Here is a 26,675-nt window from a genome sequence, read left to right on the forward strand (position 1 = left end):
AGGTAAAAAAGTGAACAAAAAGGTAAGCAATTTTTACTGTAGTCAAAAGAATTATTACTGTAAAAATTGCAGGTAAAAATTTGATTTAGTGAAACTTTTCAAAATAGGAATTTCTTTGAAATAATAGTTTTTCTACAGGCATGACTGAAAAGGACAGTGTAGAAGTACACCTGTACCTTTACTATCGAGAGGCAAGTTAGTAATTGACTACCAGAAATAAGGAAAGACCAAAAGAAACCTAAACATGCATAAAGGTCCACATCACAAGAAAATTCTTCATGTTTGGAAGCAGTTTGTATGTGGCCATGTATACTAATTAGTGTATCCTTCGATAGTTACCTCAAATTTGCAACTTTTGACAGTAAGTCACATTATTTTTGACAGCATGCAGCCATTTTAGCAAATTAGTATGCTAGTTTTAAAACGTAACGACGTGTTTCTTGCAAGGAAAGGTAGCTGGGAAGGAAATAAGGTCCAGAAAAGTTTCCCCAGCGGCAGTAAGTGTTTTTTGTACAAATTTCAGAGTGAAGAACAAAGCAATTACAATGATTTGGTGATAGAATAGTCAATTATATCCAGAATCATGAAGGTCATACCATGCATTAACAGTTTGAATTTCAGAAACATCCATTTGTAACAATACTGTAGTCACATAAATGTAGATAACAAGTGCTAATTTGTACCTTGTTACGAAGAATATTCAACCAACGCGATGGACATGAAACACAAGATATATGAAGCCATTGAGTAATTGTTGAGCAAACCAGACTAACAATCCTACAGAACAATTAAAAAAGTTCATCGGCTACATTTCTTTTTACAATATAGGATCTAGGACATTGTACATAAACAAACTTAATATAGGGATTGCAAAAATAAAATATTGACAGAATCATATTAGACATCAAAAAAATTCTAGTAAAAACAAGCATAAGCTAAAATGTTTATTAATATTTGTGAAATTTGGCATGCACTTTGACTGCTTAAAGAATTAATTATGCTTTAACTTAAAATGAATTTACAATTTTGAGATAAAAGTGGAGAAATATTTCTATTATTTAATTAGTAGACTCCTTTTAGTGGGGCTTGGTCTCTAAGATGTCAGATGAATGGATTTAAATCAATGGTGGAAGATATCATTGATCCAATTAATGTTGAATCCAATAGTTGAGACCACATCACTAAGACCTACTGCATAAGAGACGAGTTATTATAAGTACTGAATAGTAACTAATAGGGTAACAGAGGTACTTATTCGGCACTTCGTAGGAGAGGCAAACAGAGAGAGCTGATGGTAGAGGATCAACATGAAGAGGAGATCAAGGCTTCTCTAGGATCCAATGGCCTTCAAGGAGACTTTGGCAGCAAAGAAGAAAATCACAGTATAAGGCATTTTGCTACCTCTTTGCCCTCTAGGTCTCCTTGAGCTTTGTGTTTTGAACCTTATATATTTTGCTTTAGAAGTTTGTTTCTATCAATATTTTATCCTCTTGAGGGTGATTGATGTGTTAGGAGATGTTCCAAAGGAATCTTAAAGTGCTTATTGAGATTGTTATGTTGGTCCAAGGGTGAATAACAGCACAAACAAAATGGGTGGTTGATTAGGCAATTGACAAGCCTATCAATTAACCTTGTTCCGGTGGTGATGTTGCTGTTTGTGGAAAAAGAAAAGAGGTCTATCATGAGCAACTCATGTGAATCATGTTCATACAAAGCTCTTTTATTTCATCTCATTGCATAACGTGGACAAAAATTGGGTTACATTCAAGGTGAGAAAATAAACCCCAGTTTTTTAAACAAAAAATGGATTATCTAAACATTCGTGGAATAATTTGTTAGATCTAATAAATTCAAAAATCTAGTTATAACCAATTAAATTAGGTATAATTAAAGTCTTGTGATTTGAGACTTAATATCAACAGTGTCCGAAAGATGGAAATGTAGCTGCAAAAAGGATATCATGTGAGGCTCATGTGAATCATTATCATACAAAGCCCTTCATTTTTTCTCATTGCAAAATGAGGACAGAATTAGGTTAGATTTGAGGTGAGCAAATAAAACTCAGTTCGGAAACATGAAACGGATTATCTAAAAATTCATTTAATGTTAGACCTAATAAACTAAAAAAAAAAAGACGAATGTTTAATCAATTAAATAAGAATTAAACTCTTGTGATTTGGGGCTTAATTCATCTTAACTTTGACTCGACAAGTATAAAATTTGCTAGAGCCCAAAATGAATCTAATCTGAGTGCAATTTGGTCTCAATTAGGGTTAAAATTGGAGCAAACCAAGTCAAAATAGCAAGACTTGATACTTATCAAATTGAACCAAATTCGATAGTTTTTAGGAATCAATTTTCCTCTCCACCTCTCTTACTTATGTGCCATCTTCACTGCCCTCAAGGCATATTGCTAACTCCCCTTTCTACTGGAGTGCCACCATTATACCTAGACACTGACAACTGCACCATCTCTTCCCATATTTCTACCTGTCCCAAGCTCTTGGAGTCTCCTTGACTTTCCCAACAACATTGGCAAATCCTCTTGAGCAGGAGCGACTCCATCCTTTCATCAGCCCCTTCTTCCCTAAGAAGCACCAGCAAGCATCCAGGCTCCTTCTGGCCACAGAAAGAGTAGTTTTGCCTACTCTAGCTGTCTACATGACTTCTTATTATTTATGCAACCCCTTTCTTATTGCAGTCCTATCTTGACAGGAACTCCTTGACTTTTTTAGTTCCTTATGTTGTTTATTACTTATTTGGGATCCCTCAAGTGTAGATGTTATAGCATAGTTGCTTTACTGATCTAAAACATACAAAGAGTTATCACTCTCATATATGATTCACAAATCAAATTATTAATCTTACTTTGATAATGCATGGATAGAGATTGACATTATGGTATTGATGTGTATTCATACTAGCATGTCACATGAAACATATATACCTAGTATAGAGAATTGACAGTGTACCTATAATACATGGTGTAGCTATTCATGCACTTTTTTACAGTGTGTGTATATATGTGATGCATGTGATATTTATCCAGGATGGGCAATGCATTTTCTGTGATTAATTGATGTAGAGTAGAATGCTACCATAGCATAGAACATGATGAACCTAGAGCATAACATCATAGTTGAATGATTTTCTTGCTAATACGAATAGGATCTTTGGTCCATTAGGACGATCTCAAACCATATAGCAATTTGTACCGTCTTTTCTTTCACTTTGACCATGTCTGGTATGCCAACAAGTACGATGTGTTTGCTGCAACACGCTCAACTACCTTCAGCAGTCATGCACATGTTGGAATGCAGACGAGCAACACTCTATCACAGAAAAGGAGTGTACAAGCCTACACACATTAAATAGGTCCACACGCTTTGATTGGTGGATTGTAGTGAGCAGATGTGGAGCTCTTTAAGTGAATCATTGCATTGTCTATGTCTATATTGTGTTTGTACAGCTGTCATATGATATTCATGATGGATATAACCTCTACAGTTTACATACTTTGTTTTCATCATTTATATGATATTGGGAACCTTGCTGTAATTGAGCCTTATTTTGTACATATAATCTACTTTTCATATTTGTGTTCCCTTTCTCTATGTCACCTTCAGGGTTAGGTTATCTTTCAGGTTGATTGCTAGATATTCTTGGACGATTGCTGCATCTTGATTGAGGTATAATTTTGTCGCTCGGACGTGATTGTAGATCACGTGCACTGAGGGAAGTCTGTTGTTAGCTTACCAGCCTCAGGCAGGGTGTAACAATATAAACTTCAGGAAGTCAGCTGAGAAGGGGGCAACACATGCCAGCACACACTAGGGTCAATGTCTATTTTTCCCTTACAAATATGTCTTTTCAACTAACAACTAGCAAGAATGAAAATTATTTTCTTAATTAACCAGCACTGCTTAACCAGCCAGGTTTGTTTTTAAGATTGTTAAGTCACCAAAATTGTTAGATTCATCAAACCTATGGAACGCATTTCTATGCAAATTAAACATTAGGGTGCATCATACCTACTTGAGTCAGGCAGACATATGGACTTGGGAGGTGGTACACTCGGATTCACTGCTAATCAAGCAGTTGTTGCAAATTCGTGACCTTATCCTGACGGCTACCGGGTCATTGGCAGGTGCTATGCAAAGGTTGGCAGATTGGTTTGAGCATGATGGAGGTGTGGCCAGGGCTTATGACTTCTTTAGGTGTCCCAGTCCTAAGAAACTTGGGTGCGGACGGTGTGGAAGGCCTACATCCAGCCTAACCTAGGTACGGACAATGTGGAAAGCCTACATCCAGCCTAGCCATGAAGTTATGCCGACTGCCCACTAGAGAAAGACTTGACTATTTGGAGGATCGGTGTTGTCCCTTTTGTAGGCGAGAGATGGAGATGCAAGAGAACTTGTTCTTTGGGTGCCCTCCTGTTGCGGTCTTATAGCAGAGGATCTGAGAGCAACTACATATGTGCAAGAGATGTCTACCTACCGTTGGATGTTGCGAGTCTTCGGGCATTTCTTCAGAGGAAGTCATCTCTTGACTAAAGCTTAACACCTTGCGATGTCTGCTTTGATACATTTTGTATGGAGAGCTAAGAATAGTTGTATCTTTGATGAGGGACACTTGGAGAGTGAGAGGATCTTTAAAAATGTACAAATCCATGTTTACCGGTCATTAGGAGTGTTTTCTGACATGAAGCACTATTGATTGTCGGGTATTATATTCTGGACTTGCATTGATATAAATATTTTACTTACAAAAAAAACATTACGCAGGTATCCTACTTATTGATATTGCAACAGAAGCATGCAAACACACAATGGTTAAGATCTAGTTTAATTTTCCACAAATTTGTCGTTTTAAACTAACAATTCACAAGAATGAAATTTGTTCTCTTAGCTTATCAGCACTGCCTAAATAGCAAAGTAATATCTTGAAATTATTTGATCATCAAAGTAATAGATCTCATCAAAACTATGGGATGCATTTCTATGCAAATTAAATTGGCACCCAGGTAACTAAATTATTGATATCACAATATACAGCATAGTAATCTGCCAAACAGATAAAACACCATTCAAATTTGAGTATTACAGTGCCAAACACCATTACATGCAACAAGAAAAGGCTACAGACAGGATAAAATGAAATAAGTACAAACAAAATCTAATAAAATTTACCTTGTCCATTATGATGCTTAGAAGTCTCACACCAATATGTTGCATGCCTTCAAACTGGCTAGTGCTGATCTGTAACAACTAAAACTTCTGAGTCCAAAGAAGTAAATTATGTATGTTGATGGCAACAAGCCCAATCATGTAACTACTGACAACATTTAAGTGCAGAAACCTGATAAGAAAGTGAGATTAATTCTTGCAAGTGAAGCACTAGCCAATCTACTGATGATCTGTCCCTGACATTCATAGCAATCCTTGCCAAAGAAAGATCAAAATGTGCTGGGTTTGATCCAACTGCAGTTGGTAGACAGCTCAAACACCTAGATGTTATGAACATATTATCAGCAATTATTGACATGGCCATAATTTTTGCCTCAGTGAAAATATTATTGCACACACTGAACCAGGAAATTAATATAAAATAATAGCATAAAAAGTCAATTGCATAATACAAGCAAGTTGCTTCTTTTAAAAAGCTGAGAAATAGCAGTAAATGAGGTGACAACATGATCGTGCATATTTGAGAAATGGAATGGAATTTTTTAGCTGCATCTTAGCACAATGAGCTACAAAGTGACGTGGACCGTGCCATGGGATTCAATGCAGGAGATACCAAGACATCGCGATGCTATGTAAGTCAACATATGGATAAAATAGTATATAAGAATCCACCCAGTTCTCTGGAAACATTGTGTCAAAACAAAGCTGTGATTATTTAAGTCCATCTCATTCTTCATAAAAACCAGTTACATAGTTGATGCAAGAGTGTATATTGCAAGCGTTTTCACTAAACGGGAGCAGGATTTTCATCGATGAAAATGATTATGAACATCCCAAGGAATTTACAGGGATGCAAATATGGGCATGCTAACATAAATATTAGCAGAGGAATTGTCAAAGTCATGAAACTTGTAGCAGTCAACCAATATTGCAGTGAAATATTACGCCTAGAAGTTAATTTGAGTTAATATAGCTCATTTACCAATATCACAGTGAAATATATTACACCTAGAAGTGTAAGTTTTTTGAGTTAATAGTAGCTCATTTACTCAAGTATTTTGAGTAAGTTTTTTCATCTAGACATGGCAGGTTGTAACGCCCAACCTTATTGTCAATCATCAAAGAAGAGAGGAGTGATATCAACAATTTAAATACCACAAATTCTAAATAAACCAGGAAAATCAGAGCATCACTAATTCACAAAAAAAGTACAATACTCTTGAAATATAAAGGATTTTACATACTCAGCAGCAAAAAGCCTGGTGCGATATCTGAGAAGATTCTCCCTCTTATAAGCGGAACCAAATATGTTGGCAGAACCATGCACCTGCTCCCCTTTCGAGCTAGCAATCATGTTTTCATCATCTTCACCATAATAGGACCCCATGTGACCATCAGATTTGTCATTTATTTTACTACTACTGACTGAGTTTGAGTAGTTATCAGATGCAATCCTTCTATTCGGTGTTGCTAGAACCTAGCAGAGCATTTAAGATATGTAGTGATTGCATAAGGAAATTACGTAGTCAGCAAATAAGCATAAATTAAAGATGACAACTACAATAAATTTAGCAAAATCAGGTATGCTTCTTGTAGACTAAACAAAGCAACTACAGTTAAGGGTTAATGGAGATTGTTAAATTGATAAAAATATTCTGAAGCTTATGGCCATCATAATAATTACGAATAACAATTTCAACAACCAAAAGGATTTATCAATAAAAGCACAGTGCATAAGTTTAGACAACATTAAAAATATAACAAATTGGAACAATTTTGTCAAGTATAACAAGTCAATAGATATGTCAAAGCAGCATTATCTTGCATCTGCAAACATGTGTTAAGAGGTGGATATTTGTTATTGTCTTCAGCTACCATGCCACATACAACATGCTGTCCATTAGGGATGTAAACGAGCCGAACTGAGCCGAACAGTATTAGGCTCGAGCTCGGCTCGTTTAAGTTATATTCGGGCTCGAGCTCGAATCGATCTTTTATCACAAGGCTCAAGCTCGGCTCGTTTTAGAATTATCAAGCTCGCGAACAGTTCGAGCTCAGTTCGTTATTAGCTCGATTATCAAAGTTAACGAGCCTAACTCGTTAAGCGAGCTCAGGCTCGTTTTCGGGCTCGTTTAGGGCTCGTTTTTGGCTCGTTTTAGAGTTCATTTTTTTGGCTCATTTTAAAGCTCATTTTAGAGCTTGTTTTTTTGACTCGTTTTAGAGCTCGTTTTTTGGCTCGGTTTAAGCCTCGTTTTTTTTGGCTCACGAGCCTATAAACGAACATGTTCGCGAGCTCACGAGCCGAATATCCTTAAGCTCAAGCTCGGCTCGATAAAACTGTCAAGCTCGAAATCGAGCTCGAGCTCGGCTCGATAAAACTGTCGAGCTCGAAATCGAGCTCGAGCTCGGCTCGATAAGATAAACGAACGAACTCGAACGAGTTTTTTACCGAATCGAGCTTCGAATAGCTCGCGAACCGTTTGGTTCATTTACATCCCTACTGTCCATGTCATTGTATGCTCTTTAGTAAGGTCTAATTCTACATTAAGGAATAATTAAACTCAACTAATTGAGCTCTATATGCAAATGTTCCTAAAACATCCAATTATTTCCCAAAAAGTATATTTATTGTTTTAATGATTTTTCTAAGCATTTCATTGGCACTTCTAACCATTAACTAAATTTAGGAATGTGGGGTCATGCTCTATAAAAGCAATTTTTGTTTTGTGTTTTCCTCAAGTAGAATAAAGAAATAAGCATCTTCAAAGCTCAAGTGTTCTAGCTCTATTTTGTCTTCTCTAAGGCGCACTCAAGTTACCATTCACTAACTTGGTGCTTGAGGTCTAGGACTGTAAATGAACAAAAGAAAGCAAACAAGATTTTCAAACAACTTATTAAATTAAATCAACAAGCTTGAATGCATATGTATTCAACTTTTAAATGAGTTTAAACTATTCATGAACAATATCCATGAAGAAAGCTTGTGGACCATCTTGTTTATGCTTATTCAATATGCACAAAATCAATCAAATAAATAGATTGAACACTTTTTTAAATTACATGAACAATTTTAAACACATGTATTCAGTTCGTTAATATTTACGAACACAAAGATTTTGAATTGCTCATGAACAATATCCACAAACAAAGCTCATGAACCATGTCCATCAACAAAGTTCTTATCAAACTTTTAAATAAACAAAGCTCTCAAGATTTTTAAAAAAAAAACAAGCCTATAATATGAAACTCACTAGACAACCAAACAAACTTAAAAATATAAAAATTTCAAACAATCATACAAACTCGAATTAAGAGCTCGATAACATCTAAACAAACCATTCTCAAGATAAAAAAAAAGAAATCAAGCCAAGCTTGAACAACAGCTTGTTGATTGACTTAGCTCGGTTATCTTATAAAATAAGCTTGAACAACACAAAACTTGATTCAGCTTAAACAACACAATGACACCTAATGTCGATTATAATGAAGCATGGTTTAAAATCTCGAATTGTATCGGAGTTTTGGTCTATGACTGAAATGATACGGTTTCAGTGTCGTATCTACCGTGCCGATGTGGTTTCGGTATTTTTAAAATATAAAATATATTAACTAAAAATAATTTTTTTTAATATAAATATTTAAAAAATAAAAAATATTTTTTAAAAGGAAAACATTATAGATATAAATAAATAAAAAATATTATATATGTTTAGAATTAAAATAAATAAAATATATAATTAATTAAGGTTTAATTAAGCCTTTTTAGATTATTCCTATCATAGTTAGGAGTTGACTAAGTTACAACAACAAGCCTTATCCCACTAGGTGGAGTTGGCTATATGGATCCTTTTACGCCATTAAGCTCTATTTCATACTATATCATCATCTATACTTAAATAAATTTTATTTTATTTTATTTATTTCCCTTCTTTTTGATAGGAATGGGAGCCTTAGCGCAACGGTAAAGTTGTTGCTTTGTGACAAAAAGTCATAGATTTGAATCTTGAAAACAGTCTCTTGCAAAAATAGAATAAGGTTGTGTACAATGGATCCTTCCCCTGGGACCCGCATGGCGGGAGCTTTGTGCACTGGGTTGCCTTTTTTTTTATTTTTGCTAACCAAGTCTTTTTTTGTCTTCTTCTTCCTTGTTGATATGTGTGTTTGTCATAGTTTCACATTGCCTAACTGAAGTATTTATTAGTCGTCTAAGTATATGTTCGTACCATCTTAAACGTCTATCAGAGTTTTCGCTCAATAGATACAACTCCGACTTTCTCTCTAATGCTCTTATTTCTTATTCTGTCCATCCTCCTATGTCCACACATCCACAGTAACATCCTCATCTCTACAACTCTTATCTTTTACTCATATGCTCGAGTCATAGCCCGACATTCAGTTCTATATAACATAACAAGTCTAACTGCGATTTTATAGAACTTTTTTTTTAAGTTTTAGAGATACTTTACGACACATAAAACACCTGACGCTCTCCTTCATTTCAACCATTTTACTTGTATTGTATGTAAGACATCTATCAATCACTCCATCATTTTGCAAAAATAATCCTTAATATTTAAAGCTCTCGATTCCGGATAATTTATCATCTTCTATCTTAACAATTGTCTCATTACGTCTAATATTGCTAAATTTAAATTTCATATATTTTGTCTTTATTCTACTAAGCCTAAAACATTTCTCTTCTAGTGTTTCCCGTCAAAATTCTAATTTAGCATTTACTCTTTCATATGTTTCATTTACCAAAACAATATCATCTGTAAAAAATATGTACCACAGTATTGTGTCTTGAATATGTGTAGTGAGTTCGTCCATAATTAGCGTAAAAAAATAAAGACTTGAGTTAATCCTTGTTGTAACCCTATCTTTATTGGAAATGCTTCAGTTACTCTGCCTAAAGCCTTTACCCTGGTTATTACATCCTTATACATATCCTTATTTAGTTCAAAATATGTTACGCAAACACCTCTCTTTTCTAAAATTCTCCATATAATTTATTTTGGGACTCTATCATAAGATTTTTCTAAATCGATGAATATCATGTGTATTGGGTTATGCCCCATGCGGGTGCATGCTAGAACACATTTCGTAAACATGTGCAGCGAAAAATAAAACAATAATAATTCCTAATTATTACACCACACGCATCACACACATACAAGGATACAACATGCCAAACATGATCGCATAATTAAAATTTTACGGGAATTAAATTTATGCTAGGTATACCTTACGGATAACCTGTAACGAGAAGGGCAGCAACCGTAGCGATGTTGTCAAACCTCGCCTCTATTCGTATCCATGCCGAGCTCCTCAAGACAACTCCTTGAGTATAAGCCTCTCCTTCAGAAGTTACTAGCCACAAGAGAAAAAGAGGGATCAAGAGGAAGAAAAAGAGAAGCACATAAGAGAGTCTCCCTTGTGGTGGTCATGGCAACAAGAGGGGGCGGAGGAGAGAGAGGAGAGGGAGAGAAAGATTGGATTTTCAAAAGTCAATCAATCAAATAATGAAACTTATATCTAATTCTCTTCCAATTACATCTATATATAATCCTCTTTAATGAGTTGGATTAGAAAACCCAAATCCAATCCATTATCCCTTAATCAAAAATTATCCCATTAACCCCCTTGGTTTGGTTCACAACTAAACCAAGTTGGTTCATAACTAATTCATGATTAAACCAAATATGGTCCATCTCTACCATAAGAGATGTAACCTATCTGTGCTTCCATTATGACAAATATTTTCATATTTGTCTTATGTATGGTCCAACCAAACATTTATCTCTTGATCTAAGAATCATATTCTTTAACTTATTTTACATCTTTTAGAGACTCGTTAATGCGTGTGACGCAATAGGTTGTCGGTTTATCTTGGTCATCCATAATTAACTACTTAATTATAAAACGATCATGAGTGGCATCTAGTAGTACATCATGATCCGTAATTAGCCAGAAAATCATAGTTGATCTTAGAATTAATTTTAAACCCTTCAGCAGTTACAGTGAGTCGTACCTTGTTCCTTTCACTCGTCTTATACCCATTTGGTTTAGGACACGGTTTATGTGTCTGTCCCCACTAAACTGATTACGTCATACCTAGCCCAAGTAATATTTCCTCATTTTACGGATTCAAATTACTCGTACATGTGTCTAAGAGTCTCGCACTTTTAATATGTGATGCTTTGGCCAAAGACTTTGAGTAATAATCCTAACGAGTGGTTATAGGGTATACGTCTCATCGCAAGCAGCAGTGAATCCTCTGTGGGCTATCCAAACATCTTCGGGCATTTTAACTTATACCCAAGCATCCTGGGTCCACATCTCAATGAGGTACTTGCTTAAGATGTCAAAGTATAAGTCTCCATGACCAAGATGACTTGTATACCTCAAGTGAAAGAAAACTTGCACTAGAGCTGCAGTAAGAGCTTCATAGACATATCCATATATATAAATAACTATATGAAATCTTACCGCGAGTCCCTCCAATGAACTAACATCCACGTTCTCTCAACATCCCAATGTCTCTGGCAAGTGAGAAAACAACTACTTGGTGAATCAAGGAATATAACTCGTGCTAGTCTTATAGAATTGATGATGTCCGAATGCATCAATTCAACGACTAAGAAAATTTCAATACGTTCATAATTGCACATGTATAGATAATTACTAGTTGTGATCCAAGCACAATTTCTCTCATGCTATGAATTATATTGCGGACATTCAGTAAATGAGTTTAAGATAATCAAACATATAATATGCACTCAAATAGTGAATCTATATTTAGTAAAAATCGTAAGATGATTGTCTTAGGACATCCCTCAAAATCTAACAAAGTGTGAATCTTGTTTTTGTTCCCAATATTTTTCAATTAGTTGCTAAGATGTATAGCTTCTATTTCGACCTTCTAGGCATGAACTCAAATTAATTTTCGATCATCATGGTCTCCTTCCTTAATTTATTTTCATTACTTTTTTCTAAAGTTTCATTATATAGCTTATTAATTTAATACCCCTATATTTTATACATTTTTGTACGTCTCCCTTATTTTTATATAAGGGAACTAGAGTAATTATCCTCCATTGATCAGGTATTCTTTTCGTTTTCAATATCATGTTAAATAATTTTGTAAATCATTCAATACCTTATTTCCCTAGGCACTTCCATACCCTTTATCGGATATCATCTGGTCCACGACTTTTTCATTATGCATCCCATTTAAAATTTATTCTACTTCTAAAGTTTAAATTCTATGATAAAAAATTAAATTTCTATACTCATATGACCTACTTAAATTACCTAAGTTAAGATGATAACCTAAATCTTCATTAAAAAGTTGATGAAAATATATTTTCCACGGCTCTTTTATTTCTTCATCATTTACTAGTACCCTATTACAGTCATCTTTAATACATTTTATTTGGATAAGATCTCTTGTCTTCCTTTCTCTCACTTTAGTTATTCTATAAATATCTTTTTCCCTACTTTTGTATCCAATTTTTTATATAATCGTTCAAAAATTTTATTATTTGGTTCATTCACTACTTTCTTAGCCTCTTTCTTGGTTATTGTATATTTTTTAAAATTTTCCTCATTCTTACAAATATATATTCCTTATAAGTCCTTAGCCCCCACATGCGACCCCTCCGAAGAGTCACATGACTCCTCTTGGAATTTTTTTTAAATATACAAAGGGCAGCCCGATGCACAGGGTCCGGGGAAGGATCCATTGTATGCAGCCTTACTCTACTTTTTGCAAAAAACTGTTTCCAGGATTCGAACCCATGACCTTTTAGTCACAAAGCAACAACTTTATTATTGCGCCAAGGCTCCCCTTCAGAAATTTTTTTAAATATAAAATATAATATTTAAAAAATATATACATATATATGGAAATAAATAAATAATTTATTATATATTTTAAGAATTACAATATATAATTAATCAGATAATTTTATTAGGATTTAATTAAACCTCTTTAGATTATTCCTCTCATAATTAGGAGTTGATTGTGATAATTAACATAAGTTCTCTGATTTAATTAAAAAAACCTCCCTGCTCTTCACATAACCTAACCCCTCTGACGTAGTCTCAAGGGTCATGCAACCCGACTCCTCAGACACAGCCACAAGGATCACGCGACCCCTCCAATGCAGTCGTGAGGATCGTGTGACCCCTCTGATGCGATAGTTGGGATAGTGCAACCCCTCCGTCACAGCTGTGGGAGCCACACGACCCCTCCGGCGCGACTGCGAGGTCATGCAACCCTGCTCCAACGTGTCTCCTCCGGCACGGCCGCGGGATATCGCGCCCTCTAGCACGGTCACTGGGGTTACACGACCCCTTCAGCAAACAATGAGGGGCACACAACCACTCTGGCGCTATCACGGGAGTCACACGACCCCTCCGATGCGGCCAGAGGAATTCCGCAAGCCTTCTGCGACGACCGCAGAGGTTGCGCGAGGCTCGACGGCTACCGCGAGGCCTAGTGCCAGGTCATGCCGATGTCGGTCCACGGACGAAACGAAATGTTTCGCCTATTTCGACCGGTTCAAAATGATATTTTAATCCATGTAATGAAGTGACCACATAACAAGTCCTTACGCACTTTGCCATGGAAAGAGGGAGAGTGAAACGAGGGAAGAAGCAAACGAGGAAAGTTGGAAGACATACTCAAGGCCTTGGCATGAGGTTCAACAAGATAAATTGGTGATTCATGACCTCCTAAAAGAGTTTGAAGACATGAATGAGTATTCCATGGATGAGTCCTACAAACTGTTAGAGTGTATACTAAAAGCCTAGCTTTTGGTATAAACATTTATCTAGAAATAAGAATCACATTAGTCAAATGTTTACATTTATGATAAATGTAGTTGTTCAATTAATTTATATTGTAGATAACATGGTGTGTGGTGTCACACACAGAGGATCATGTTATCAGTACCTTATAAATTATAAACAGTAGCTCACGACCATGATGGAAAGGAACAAACCATTGGAAGGTCGTAGTGTAATTAGGTATTAGTTTATCTTGACTATATATTTACACTAGTACACTCAGAGTGTATTGAGTAGGACCATTTGAGGTCGTTTCTTTTATACTGACTTTATAAAAAAACAAAGACCTCAATTATTATGGAAGTGTGTGCTCTTAATCCTAATATAATAGCAAGCACATATATTTGATATTTATTTCTTTAATTTATCAATGGGTGAGATTTAGTTCGATAAATCAATAAGCCCGATAAGTTGGGAAATGGTATCACTTATAGTGTGTGTTGTTGATTATAGAAGGAAGAGATACTAGGTTGATAATGTCCTCAAGAGGAGCTCATAAGGATTGTCATGTTAAACCCTGCAGGTGGACTTAGTCCGACATGATAATAAGGTTGAGTGGTACTACTCTTGGACTTAGATATTAATTAAATGAGCTCACTTAATTAGTGGACATTCGATATCTTAAACACAGGGAGACTAACACGCTCATAATAAGGAGCCCAAAAATGTAATTTGGGATTGGTGCGGTAGTTCAATAATAGTTCTCTAGTGGAATGAATTATTATTGATAAAATTAAGTTGTGTGTTCGGGGCGAACACGGGATGCTTAATTTTATCGGGAGACCAAAACCAATTCCTCCTCTCGGTCCCTATCGTAGCCTCTTATTTATAGTGTTCTATACCCACCAATAGGGGGCCGGCCAAGCTAGCTTGGGAACCAAGCTAGGGCCGGCCTAGGTATAAAATTGGGTGGCCGGCCCTAGCTTGAAACCAAGCTAGTGGGGGCCGGCCAAATTAAATTAAAAAGGGATTTTAATTTTAATTTTTATTATGTGGAAGAAATAATTTATTAAAGAGAATAAAAATAAAATATCTCTCTTATAAAAGATCTACAAAAGATTAAAGAAAGAGATTAGATCTCTTTCCTTATTTGTAGATTGGTGAGATATTTTATTTCCTCTTCAAAATTATCCACATATTGATAAAATTAAAATTATAGAAATTTCCTTTTATCAACCATGAAGAGATTTTAAAGAGAAATTTTAATTTTTTAAAATTTCCGGAAACAAATTAGGAAGTTTTAATTGTTGATTGAAATTCTCCTAATTTTTCTCTATTGATTGTGGCCGGCCAATACATGGATAAAAAGGAAGTTTTATTTAATACTTCAAATTAATTCATGTCAACGAAAATTAAGGAAATTTTATTGTAATTAAATTTCCTAATTTGCCTAGGCTAAGGAATATAAAAGAAGGGATGAGGGTGCCTTCATGAGGAACAATATTTTTCTCCCTCTTTTTTCCTTGGTGTGGTGGCCGGCCCTTCCCTTTCTCTCTTCTCCTCTTGTTGGCCGAAACCTATCTTCTTGGTGGAGCTTTTGTTTGTGGCCGGATCAAGGAAGGAGAAGAAGGAGAGAAAGCAAGTCTCATCTCTAGCATCCCTTGGAGCATTGGTGGTGGTCGAAATTCTTCATCCTTGAAGAAAATTATTGTGGCCGGCCATCCTCTTCCTTTCTTCCTCTTTTGTGGTGGCCGAAACCTATCTCTTGCTTGGAGTTCTTGTGGTGGCCGGATACTACTTGGAGAAGAAGAAGAAGAAGGAGAGAAAGCTTGTATCCCTTAGAGCTTGGTTGGTGTTTTATTCTTTGTCCTTGGTGAAGCTTCTTTCTTTGTGGCCGAACCTAGCTAGGAGGAGAAGAAGGTGGTTGGTGGTTTCTCATCTCGGAAGATCGTTGCCCACACAACGTCCGAGGTTAGAAGAGGAATACGGTAGAAGATTAAGAGGTTTTTCTACAAGGTATAACTAGTAATTTTTCTTTCCGCATCATGCTAGTTATTTATGGAAATAATACCAAATACAAGAGGCTTACGTTCTAGAATTTCGAATATGTTTTTCGATGTTGTGTTCTTTTGTTTTTTCTTTTCCTTGTGATTTGATTGTTCTTTTTGGTTAACCTAAAGTTATTTTAGGAAATTAAATATTAGATTTCTATAAAAGGTTTTGTCTAGTCGGTGGTGGTTGCTCCCATATCCAAGAAGGCCGTGTGCCTCGCCACGTCAGTACTGGAACCAATTATGGAAATTAATATTTAATGGAATTAATAACTTAACGTGATTTGGGTCGAACGTGTTAAGTTCCAAAGGAGATCCAAGTCAAAACCTAAAAGAACAAATAGATTAAGTTTTGGATCAAACGTGTTAAGTTCCGCAGGCGATCCAAAATTTAATTTAAAAGAGCACATGGTAGCTAGGAAAAGGTTCAGACCTTTGTACAAAATTTTTGTACAGTGGAACCTCTAGGTTTTCCGAGTAGCAACCAACACAAACTTGGCGACCAACTAACATCACACTTGAAGAGGTACCCCTTCTCTTTAACAATGAGAAACTCAATTAAGAGTCAAAACATCTAAAGCAAGAGTTGTCCATATATATATCTAATCTAATCTACGATGGCTTGAACAGCTAGGGGTGTAAATGAACTAAGCCGCTCATGAGCTATTCGAAGCTTGATTCGATAAAAGCTCGTTTGAGCTCGTTTAATGAGGCTCGTTAAGATAAACAAACCAAGCTCAAGCTTCACAATATTCGGCTCCTTAGCTCGTGAACATATTCATTAAGCTCATGAATCAACTTTTAAATAAAAAAATAATAATTTTGATATTGAATTTATAGATTTTACACTAATTATAAAACATATAGACAAATATATTAAATTTATTTATTAGAATAAAATTATAAATTTTAATAAGAATATTATAATTTTCTCTAAATATATAATTTAGTATTTAATGAATATTTAAATTTATAATTTATGTTTATTAAGCTCGTTTAGACTCGATAAAAGCTCAAATAAGCTCGTGAGCCATGAATATATTCGTTAAATAAAGCTCGAGCTCGGTTCAATTATAAACAAGTCAAACTCAAACATTCAAGAGTTCGGCTCGGCTCAACTCGATTACACCCCTATGACCAGCCAATCGATGGAGAGAATAGAGGTGTTCAAACCAAAAGAGGTCAGGGGCATTTGATCTACCTTAAAAAGCGAACAACTTTCTATGGTCAATCAAGCAATATTTTCTAGTCATGAGGATAAATGGTGGCATCTCCATGGTAAAAACAACTTCTATGCATCTCATTGGTATTGCAATGCTATGGTGTCATACTTGAAGGAGTTTACTAGATGCAGCGTCCATTAACACTAGGGATAATTTTCAAGCAAAATTTTAGAGGCAATTTTAACACGAGTGTACACTTATTGGCCCAAGTAAAGTTGAGAACGCTCACTCAAGAATATGACCCTCGAACTTATGTCAGAATTTGCAAACTTGTTCTAATTCCTATTATGGGAAGAAAAATATTGTTTTCTCGCTTTTGAATGCACTCAAACCATGGGTTAAAATGAAATTGAAAAGAGTAGGCATACAAGACCTCATCTCGCTTATAGACTTCAAGCAAACAGAAGAATCACCACAATCAGGTCATAACCATAGTGATATCCTAAAGTCAAAGTTTTAATAACAGGTACCACCATGGTGGTTTCATAAAGTATCGAGACAAGTCTTCATCTAGCCATAACAATGGAGTAGGCAACTATAGCAAGAAGGGCAACAATGCACTGCCTGAAAGTAGTAGCAATCAAAGTCATGGAAAATATTAAGGCAGATCACTAAAAGAAGGCATATGAACCACAATCTTATTTCCTATATGAAGTACCACGCCAAGTATGTGATTATCCAAAAAGGGTAAAGCCATATGCACTTGTTGGGAGAAGAGAAAAAGGAGGAAGATACCAAGCTTGGGCCAACATTCTTATAAAAGTATAATGTCAAGCAAGAATTTTAAGGTTTCATTAGCTAAGAACAATGCTCTTGTAGATGCTCGAGCTGCTGATCTCTTTATTTCATAGGAAACAAGTGAGAAAATGCATCTCAAAGTGAGAAGAGATAAAGGCAAGCTAAATATTGTCAGTAGGAAAGAAAAACTTGATCTCAGTACCTCCCGTGACATGGACATTGAGCTGGGACAAGAGGAATGATCTTGTAATTATATGTGATGACTATGATTGTCATTAGGCAGGTTCCTTGGATCCATACATGGCATTATGATCTTATAATTCCTTTTTCAATTAGCATTTGTGTCCTAGAACAAGAAAATAAATGATTAATACTGGTGCATATAGGGAAAGACAACCCCATCAAATCATTATCCACTATACAAGCTACCAAAAGGGTCTACTATAGAGAGAGATTACTTATTTCAAGACACTCCAGGAAAAGGCACATAAGATAGATATCTAAGTCGTGCCTATAGAATTGTTGAACCCAACAAGGAGGTATGCCATAGAATTGAATTGGTAGAGGAGCAAAACCATCACATTCCAAAGATAGAAGAATTAAGAAAGCAATTGAAGGAGTTACTAAGGTGGTGTTTGGTTCTCTCCTAGTAATCGGAATAGGAATGGGCATCATAGTATTATGGAATGGGAATGAGTATAAGCTTGGATATCATTTTTAAAAATAATGTTTGGTTAGTTGAATATTTTCAATCGGAATGAACCTAAATTTCCTTTTTACCCTTAAAGGAAAATAAGAGAAAAAATTAGATGGGAGGAAAAGTTGAATGTGAGAGAAACATACGATGAGAGAGAAAGTGTGATGAGAGAGAAAGTGTGATGGAAAAAAATGAAGAGAGAGAATGTATGATGAGAGAAAGTGAGGAGAGAGTGTATGATAGGAGAGATTGAGAAGAGAAAAGTATGATAAGAGAGAAAGTGTGCTGAGAGACAAAGAGTGATAGGAAAAAATGAAGATAGAGAAAGTATGATGAGAGAAAATGAAAGATTGGTTAGAGAGAAAGTATGATGAGAGAGAAAGTGAGTTGAGAAAAAGAGTGATGGGGAAAATGAAGAGAGAGAAAGTGTGATGAGAGAAAATGAGAGATTGAGGAGAGAGAAAGTGTGCTGAGAGAGAAAGTGTGATTAGAGAAAATGAGGAGAGAGAATGTGATAGGAGAGAATGCAAAGAGAGAAAGTGTGATGAGAGATAATGAGGAGAGAATGGTAAGAGAGATTAAGGAGAGAGAAAGTATGATGAAAAAATAATGAGAGAGTGTGTAATGGGAAAGAAACTGTGATGGAAGAGGATGAAGAGAGAGAAAATGAGAAGAGAGAGTGTGTGATGGGAGAGAATATAGAGAGAATGGTAGAGAATGTGTGATGAGAGAGAATGAGAAGAAAAGAAAGTATGTTAAGAGAGAAAGTATGATGATAGAATAAGGAGAGAAAATATGATGAGAGAGAACAAGGAGAAAGAGTCTAAAATGAAAGAAAAATTGAACAAATATACTAAGGGTATTTTTGTCCAAAACTTAATTTACATTCCTATTCCATCAAAACCTAAGGGAGGAGATGAGTTTCATCCATACTCAAGTTTTTGGATTTCATTCCAAAATCTTAATTCCATTCCCATCAACCAAACACAAAATTTGGGAATGAATCCATTCCCTCATTCCCAAACCCCTAAACCAAACACCACCTAAATGTATGGTATATCCGCCCTTCAAATGAACCATATAGTGCACTAATCCTTTCCGAAAAAAAACATAATGGTCAAAATTAGCTATCTGATTCCTCTCATTGCTGAATGCCAGATAGTTCACAAAGTTAGACCCAAGGTCACAAAAAGTAAGGTTAGCAAAGCGAGATAAACTAATAACTACTTGTGTGACTAGATATGGTGCATGGGTGTTCCTAGTAATGCTATTTTGCCTCAAGAATGCTCTGACAACTTTGTGCACTATAATTAACAGAGCACTTTAAGCTTCCTGATCACTTTGTTTTTTAATGGGACTATATTGTGATCTACAATCGAAGCATGGAGGAAAATGTAGAGCATATACAACAAAGTATTTTGAGTTCTAAGATTGAACCAACTCTTTGTGAAGAGAGAAAAGCATTCATTTACCCCATCAGAAGTCAATCTACTTAACCATATTGTGTGAGAAGACACCATCAAGATGGATTCTGCAAAAATTCAAACAAATATAATTGGCTAGCAGCCCAGCACCAAAGCAAGTACTTGAACCACATTTCTTCCTAGGACTGGCAACTACTATTGGAAACACATCAAAGGTTGTTTAGAAATTGCATCTTCTTTCACTGATATGTTAAAGAAAAGAGTCTGATGGGATTGGAGATCTGAGAACTTTCTTATTACTTTTATTCTCTTAGTTTTTTTTCTAATTCTTAGTCAAGTTACTATTAGCTAAGTCATGCTTGAGGCTGTACCTTAGTTCCAACAGACTGACCACATCACAGCAGCACTAGACATAGTTTAGCTACAATAATAAGTAGGTTGGACATGATAAGAGTGCAGAGTATTATAAGACATAACATAGTCATAAAGGCATGCAAAAAAATGAAGAAGGTAAAAAAGTGAACAAAAAGGTAAGCAATTTTCACAAATATAATGTATGGGATTAGCAGAACAGGTACAATGGATGTTTGAGGATAGGTAAAGTCAAAAGAATTATTACTGTAAAAATTGCAGGTAAAAATTTGATTTAGTGAAACTTTTCAAAATAGGAATTTCTTTGAAATAATAGTTTTTCTACAGGCATGACTGAAAAGGACAGTGTAGAAGTACACCTTTACCTTTACTATCGAGAGGCAAGTTAGTAATTGACTACCAGAAATAAGGAAAGACCAAAAGAAACCTAAACATGCATAAAGGTCCACATCACAAGAAAATTCTTCATGTTTGGAAGCAGTTTGTATGTGGCCATGTATACTAATTAGTGTATCCTTCGATAGTTACCTCAAATTTGCAACTTTTGACAGTAAGTCACATTATTTTTGACAGCATGCAGCCATTTTAGCAAATTAGTATGCTAGTTTTAAAACGTAACGACGTGTTTCTTGCAAGGAAAGGTAGCTGGGAAAGAAATAAGGTCCAGAAAAGTTTCCCCAGTGGCAGTAAGTGTTTTTTGTACAAATTTCAGAGTGAAGAACAAAGCAATTACAATGATTTGGTGATAGAATAGTCAATTATAGCCAGAATCATGAAGGTCATACCATGCATTAACAGTTTGAATTTCAGAAACATCCATTTGTAACAATACTGTAGTCACATAAATGGAGATAACTAGTGCTAATTTGTACCTTGTTACGAAGAATATTCAACCAACGCGATGGACATGAAACACAAGATATATGAAGCCATTGAGTAATTGTTGAGCAAACCAGACTAACAATCCTACAGAACAATTAAAAAAGTTCATCGGCTACATTTCTTTTTACAATATAGGATCTAGGACATTGTACATAAACAAACTTAATATAGGGATTGCAAAAATAAAATATTGACAGAATCATATTAGACATTAAAAAAATTCTAGTAAAAACAAGCATAAGCTAAAATGTTTATTAATATTTGTGAAATTTGGCATGCACTTTGACTGCTTAAAGAATTAATTATGCTTCAACTTAAAATGAATTTACAATTTTGAGATAAAAGTGGAGAAATATTTCTATTATTTAATTAGTAGACTCCTTTTAGTGGGGCTTGGTCTCTAAGATGTCAGATGAATGGATTTAAATCAATGGTGGAAGATATCATTGATCCAATTAATGTTGAATCCAATAGTTGAGACCACATCACTAAGACCTACTGCATAAGAGACGAGTTATTATAAGTACTGAATAGCAACTAATAGGGTTACAGAGGTACTTATTCGGCACTTCGTAGGAGAGGCAAACAGAGAGAGCTGATGGTAGAGGATCAACATGAAGAGGAGATCAAGGCTTCTCTAGGATCCAATGGCCTTCAAGGAGACTTTGGCAGCAAAGAAGAAAATCACAGTATAAGGCATTTTGCTACCTCTTTGCCCTCTAGGTCTCCTTGAGCTTTGTGTTTTGAGCCTTATATATTTTGCTTTAGAAGTTTTGTTTCTATCAATATTTTATCCTCTTGAGGGTGATTGATGTGTTAGGAGATGTTCCAAAGGAATCTTAAAGTGCTTATTGAGATTGTTATGTTGGTCCAAGGGTGAATAACAGCACAAACAAAATGGGTGGTTGATTAGGCAATTGACAAGCCTATCAATTAACCTTGTTCCGGTGGTGATGTTGCTGTTTGTGGAAAAAGAAAAGAGGTCTATCATGAGCAACTCATGTGAATCATGTTCATACAAAGCTCTTTTATTTCATCTCATTGCATAACGTGGACAAAAATTGGGTTACATTCAAGGTGAGAAAATAAACCCCAGTTTTTTAAACAAAAAATGGATTATCTAAACATTCGTGGAATAATTTGTTAGATCTAATAAATTCAAAAATCTAGTTATAACCAATTAAATTAGGTATAATTAAAGTCTTGTGATTTGAGACTTAATCTCAACAGTGTCCGAAAGATGGAAATGTAGCTGCAAAAAGGATATCATGAGAGGCTCATGTGAATCATTATCATACAAAGCCCTTCATTTTTTCTCATTGCAAAATGAGGACAGAATTAGGTTAGATTTGAGGTGAGCAAATAAAACTCAGTTCGGAAACATGAAACGGATTATCTAAAAATTCATTTAATGTTAGACCTAATAAACTAAAAAAAAAAGACGAATGTTTAATCAATTAAATAAGAATTAAACTCTTGTGATTTGGGGCTTAATTCATCTTAACTTTGACTCGACAAGTATAAAATTTGCTAGAGCCCAAAATGAATCTAATCTGAGTGCAATTTGGTCTCAATTAGGGTTAAAATTGGAGCAAACCAAGTCAAAATAGCAAGACTTGATACTTATCAAATTGAACCAAATTCGATAGTTTTTAGGAATCAATTTTCCTCTCCACCTCTCTTACTTGTGTGCCATCTTCACTGCCCTCAAGGCATATTGCTAACTCCCCTTTCTACTGGAGTGCCACCATTATACCTAGACACTGACAACTGCACCATCTCTTCCCATATTTCTACCTGTCCCAAGCTCTTGGAGTCTCCTTGACTTTCCCAACAACATTGGCAAATCCTCTTGAGCACGAGCGACTCCATCCTTTCATCAGCCCCTTCTTCCCTAAGAAGCACCAGCAAGCATCCAGGCTCCTTCTGGCCACAGCAAGAGTAGTTTTGCCTACTCTAGCTGTCTACATGACTTCTTATTATTTATGCAACCCCTTTCTTATTGCAGTCCTATCTTGACAGGAACTCCTTGACTTTTTTAGTTCCTTATGTTGATTATTACTTATTTGGGATCCCTCAAGTGTAGATGTTATAGCATAGTTGCTTTACTGATCTAAAACATACAAAGAGTTATCACTCTCATATATAATTCACAAATCAAATTATTAATCTTATTTTGATAATGCATGGATAGAGATTGACATTATGGTATTGATGTGTATTCATACTAGCATGTCACATGAAACATATATACCTAGTATAGAGAATTGACAGTGTACCTATAATACATGGTGATAGTTGTGGTTAAGGGTATGAGTGTAACCACCTTTCTCTTCTCCTCACCTGTAACTGCTGCCATAAACCCCCAATTTCTTGATGTTCTTCTCTATTTTTGCCAATGTTTGTGTCTCTTCTTCTAAAGCTCAAATACTTTGGCCAAAATCACAGGCACGATGAAAAAGAATTAGGTCACTCCGCATTAGGCTCAGTCATTTTTTCAACTTTAGAAATGGTTTGTTGCATTTGCCTTGCATCTTTTATGATTTTCCATCCTTTTACACTGTTTATGAGAAGTTCTCCAATAAATTCTTATGTAGTACTCATCGCATATCAGCTTGAAGTGACACATTAGGCGTACTACTACTATTGTTTCTCTGATCACTTACATTTACAAATGATGTGTAAGGACATGTCATAAGGCATTGTCTACCATTTGCTAGGCACAATCCAATAGCATGTACAAGGCAAGTGCTAATAGAATTATGTGCGGCCGAGAACAGTACATTTGGGGTGTGATTTAACTAGTGTTATACTTTTATCATAGAATCAGAATTTTGAAGTATTTTAACTGTCAATTGTTTTTTGAACTCTCCAAAGAGAAAAGAAAAAGAAACCATGTATACAATAAATCTATATACACATTAGTAAAAGAAAAAATGAGTATGGTAACTTACTCTGTATCAGTTTCCTCATCAAGCAGACTGAACAAATTTTCTTCAATAGTTGCTTCAATCATGGACTTCTGCCAAAAAAATGTAAGTGATCTTATAGATGTAGACATGTATAGCTAACATAAACATGAAAGACTACTATCACAAGTAGGATACAAATGTATAAAAAAGTTTATGAATGTAATCATGAAAGCCATATCACTGGATTATATTGACAATTCCAAATAACTATACATGATTTATTAGAGAATGATGAAAGGCCTGGCCTGTTATATTCCAAAAGATTTTGACAACAAAAATAAAAAATAACAAATAACATTAATTGAGAATATTTGTGATCTATTAGAGTGAATATGTTCCGAGATAATTTGAATAATTATCTAGGTGACTATTAGCATTAAGGGTTGATCCTCAATTCAATTTGAATTTGAATATGTAAGCTTTGAGGTTTTAGTTGGGAGTAGAGTCTTCCAGTTCAGTGGAGTTAAGTTGTCATGCTAGATCTCAACCAAATCAATTTTTAGGATAAATTAGGTTTAGATGCAATTTGATTTTAGTGATTAATACGTCTAACTGGTGGGCTGATGTGATTGGGTTAATTGGATTCAAACCGAGCTCGGTTTGAACTTAAATTTAGATAAGTGACGGTTCAACCAAGTTAAATGACTTGGGTCGAAGCACAGATAGATGGTTTTTTTAGAATGAATAATAATGAAGTCACCATTAAGAAATGATGCAGAAAAGTATGAACTAGACCAAAGTTATTGATTGATTAGCATTAAACCTGGATTCTTCTTATTGATCAATAAATAGATTAGATTCATGATGGAACAGAACAAATTATATCAAACTATGAAGTATTAGTTTTCAATTTTTTTTTAAAAAAAATATGAATTTGGTTCATTCCACATGTACCAAAATCAGGCATCTGACTTGTGCCACAATTCATCATCCCACTGTTTCTTGCAGGTTTAACATACTCTATTTGTACACAATGGTAAAGAGATCTTTTCCATGATTACAACATTAACCAAGTCTTATCCCACTATGTGAGGTAGGCTTTATAGATCCTCCAACACCATTGAGCTCTATCCTCTATTATATATTATCATTTATATTTAAATCAATTTTATCTTGTTTTGTAAGGTCTCACGAGCTTCGAATGTTTAAAATTGGGGATTTAAATTTTCATATGTAAGTTCGATGCATTCGTTGACAAAGGGGAAATTGTATAAATAGTCGTTAATTAAGAAAGCATCCTATAGAATTTTGGGGATTTTTTTTTAGGAATTTTTCAGGAGTTAAATAGAGTTTGTAGGGATTGCTTATGGGGATAAACCTATTAGGCTTCGAGGGAGCCTATTTGGTATATCAATTAAGTAGGGAATTGATTGATGTCATTAAAACCTAAGGTTAAGGCTAATTAGCCGAATTCATATTTTAAAAAAAAACTAAGTTCTTTAATCTCCTCATGCCCGGTTCACTCACTCATGCCCTAATTCCCCTTATTTCCCCACAGCCACCACCTCCCTCATCTCTTCATCGCTGCCCTTCTTTCTCCCTTCCACGCAGGCGTGATTTCCTTGGGCGAGAGCTCCCGACAGCGGTGCAAAGAGGAAGAGGAAGGGGGACTCGCAAGTTGGGGTGAAGGTTCTTTCGAAGCCGAATTTGTCCCTCTATTCCACAGGAAAGGCAAGTAATATTCACCCTCTTGAGAGCATGATTCTGTGAGGTAGGAGGCAACTATTTGAGGGGTGTGAATGTTCCTATCCATTGAGTTTGTGTGGATCGGGATACGTCATTTTGGTTTGGTTATGGGGATAAACCTATTAGGCTTCGAGGGAGCCTATTTGGTATATCAATTAAGTAGGGAATTGATTGATGTCATTAAAACCTAAGGTTAAGGCTAATTAGCCGAATTAATATTAAAAAAAAAACTAAGTTCTTTAATCTCCTCATGCCCGGTTCATTCACTCATGCCCTAATTCCCCTTATTTCCCCACAGCCACCACCTCCCTCATCTCTTCGTCGCTGCCCTTCTTTCTCCCTTCCACGCAGGCATGATTTCCTTGGGCGAGAGCTCCCGACAGCGGCGCAAAGAGGAAGAGGAAGGGGGACTCGCAAGTTGGGGTGAAGGTTCTTTCGAAACCGAATTTGTCCCTCTATTCCACAGGAAAGGCAAGTAATATTCACACTCTTGAGAGCATGATTCTGTGAGGTAGGAGGGAACTATTTGAGGGGTGTGAATGTTCCTATCCATTGAGTTTGTGTGGATCGGGATACGTCATTTTGGTTTGGTTAATGAAAGAGAAGAACTAGGAAAGGAATACCTCTGAAATCATACCCTACTTTCTTCGA

At 35.5% G+C, this 26,675-nt stretch overlaps 1 protein-coding gene across 3 annotated transcripts in view; it reads right to left on the reverse strand.

The window, feature by feature from the left end:
* Window positions 1–26,675, reverse strand: part of LOC122030940 (protein SWEETIE) — a 107,457-nt gene that overhangs the window by 33,186 nt on the left and 47,596 nt on the right. For 2 of the 3 annotated variants that reach the window (XM_042589979.1, XM_042589977.1), the window contains exons 30-34: window positions 24,321–24,388; window positions 21,357–21,450; window positions 6,431–6,663; window positions 5,359–5,506; window positions 5,190–5,258 (exon numbers count right to left, since the gene is read on the reverse strand). In XM_042589979.1, coding sequence (XP_042445913.1) covers window positions 5,190–5,258; window positions 5,359–5,506; window positions 6,431–6,663; window positions 21,357–21,450; window positions 24,321–24,388 — 612 coding nt within the window. The remainder of the gene's footprint in view (window positions 1–5,189; window positions 5,259–5,358; window positions 5,507–6,430; window positions 6,664–21,356; window positions 21,451–24,320; window positions 24,389–26,675) is intronic. The other variant, XM_042589978.1, reaches the window with a different exon arrangement.

Source organism: Zingiber officinale, chromosome 11A (genome assembly GCF_018446385.1).
Source record: "Zingiber officinale cultivar Zhangliang chromosome 11A, Zo_v1.1, whole genome shotgun sequence".
Lineage (NCBI taxonomy): Eukaryota > Viridiplantae > Streptophyta > Magnoliopsida > Zingiberales > Zingiberaceae > Zingiber > Zingiber officinale.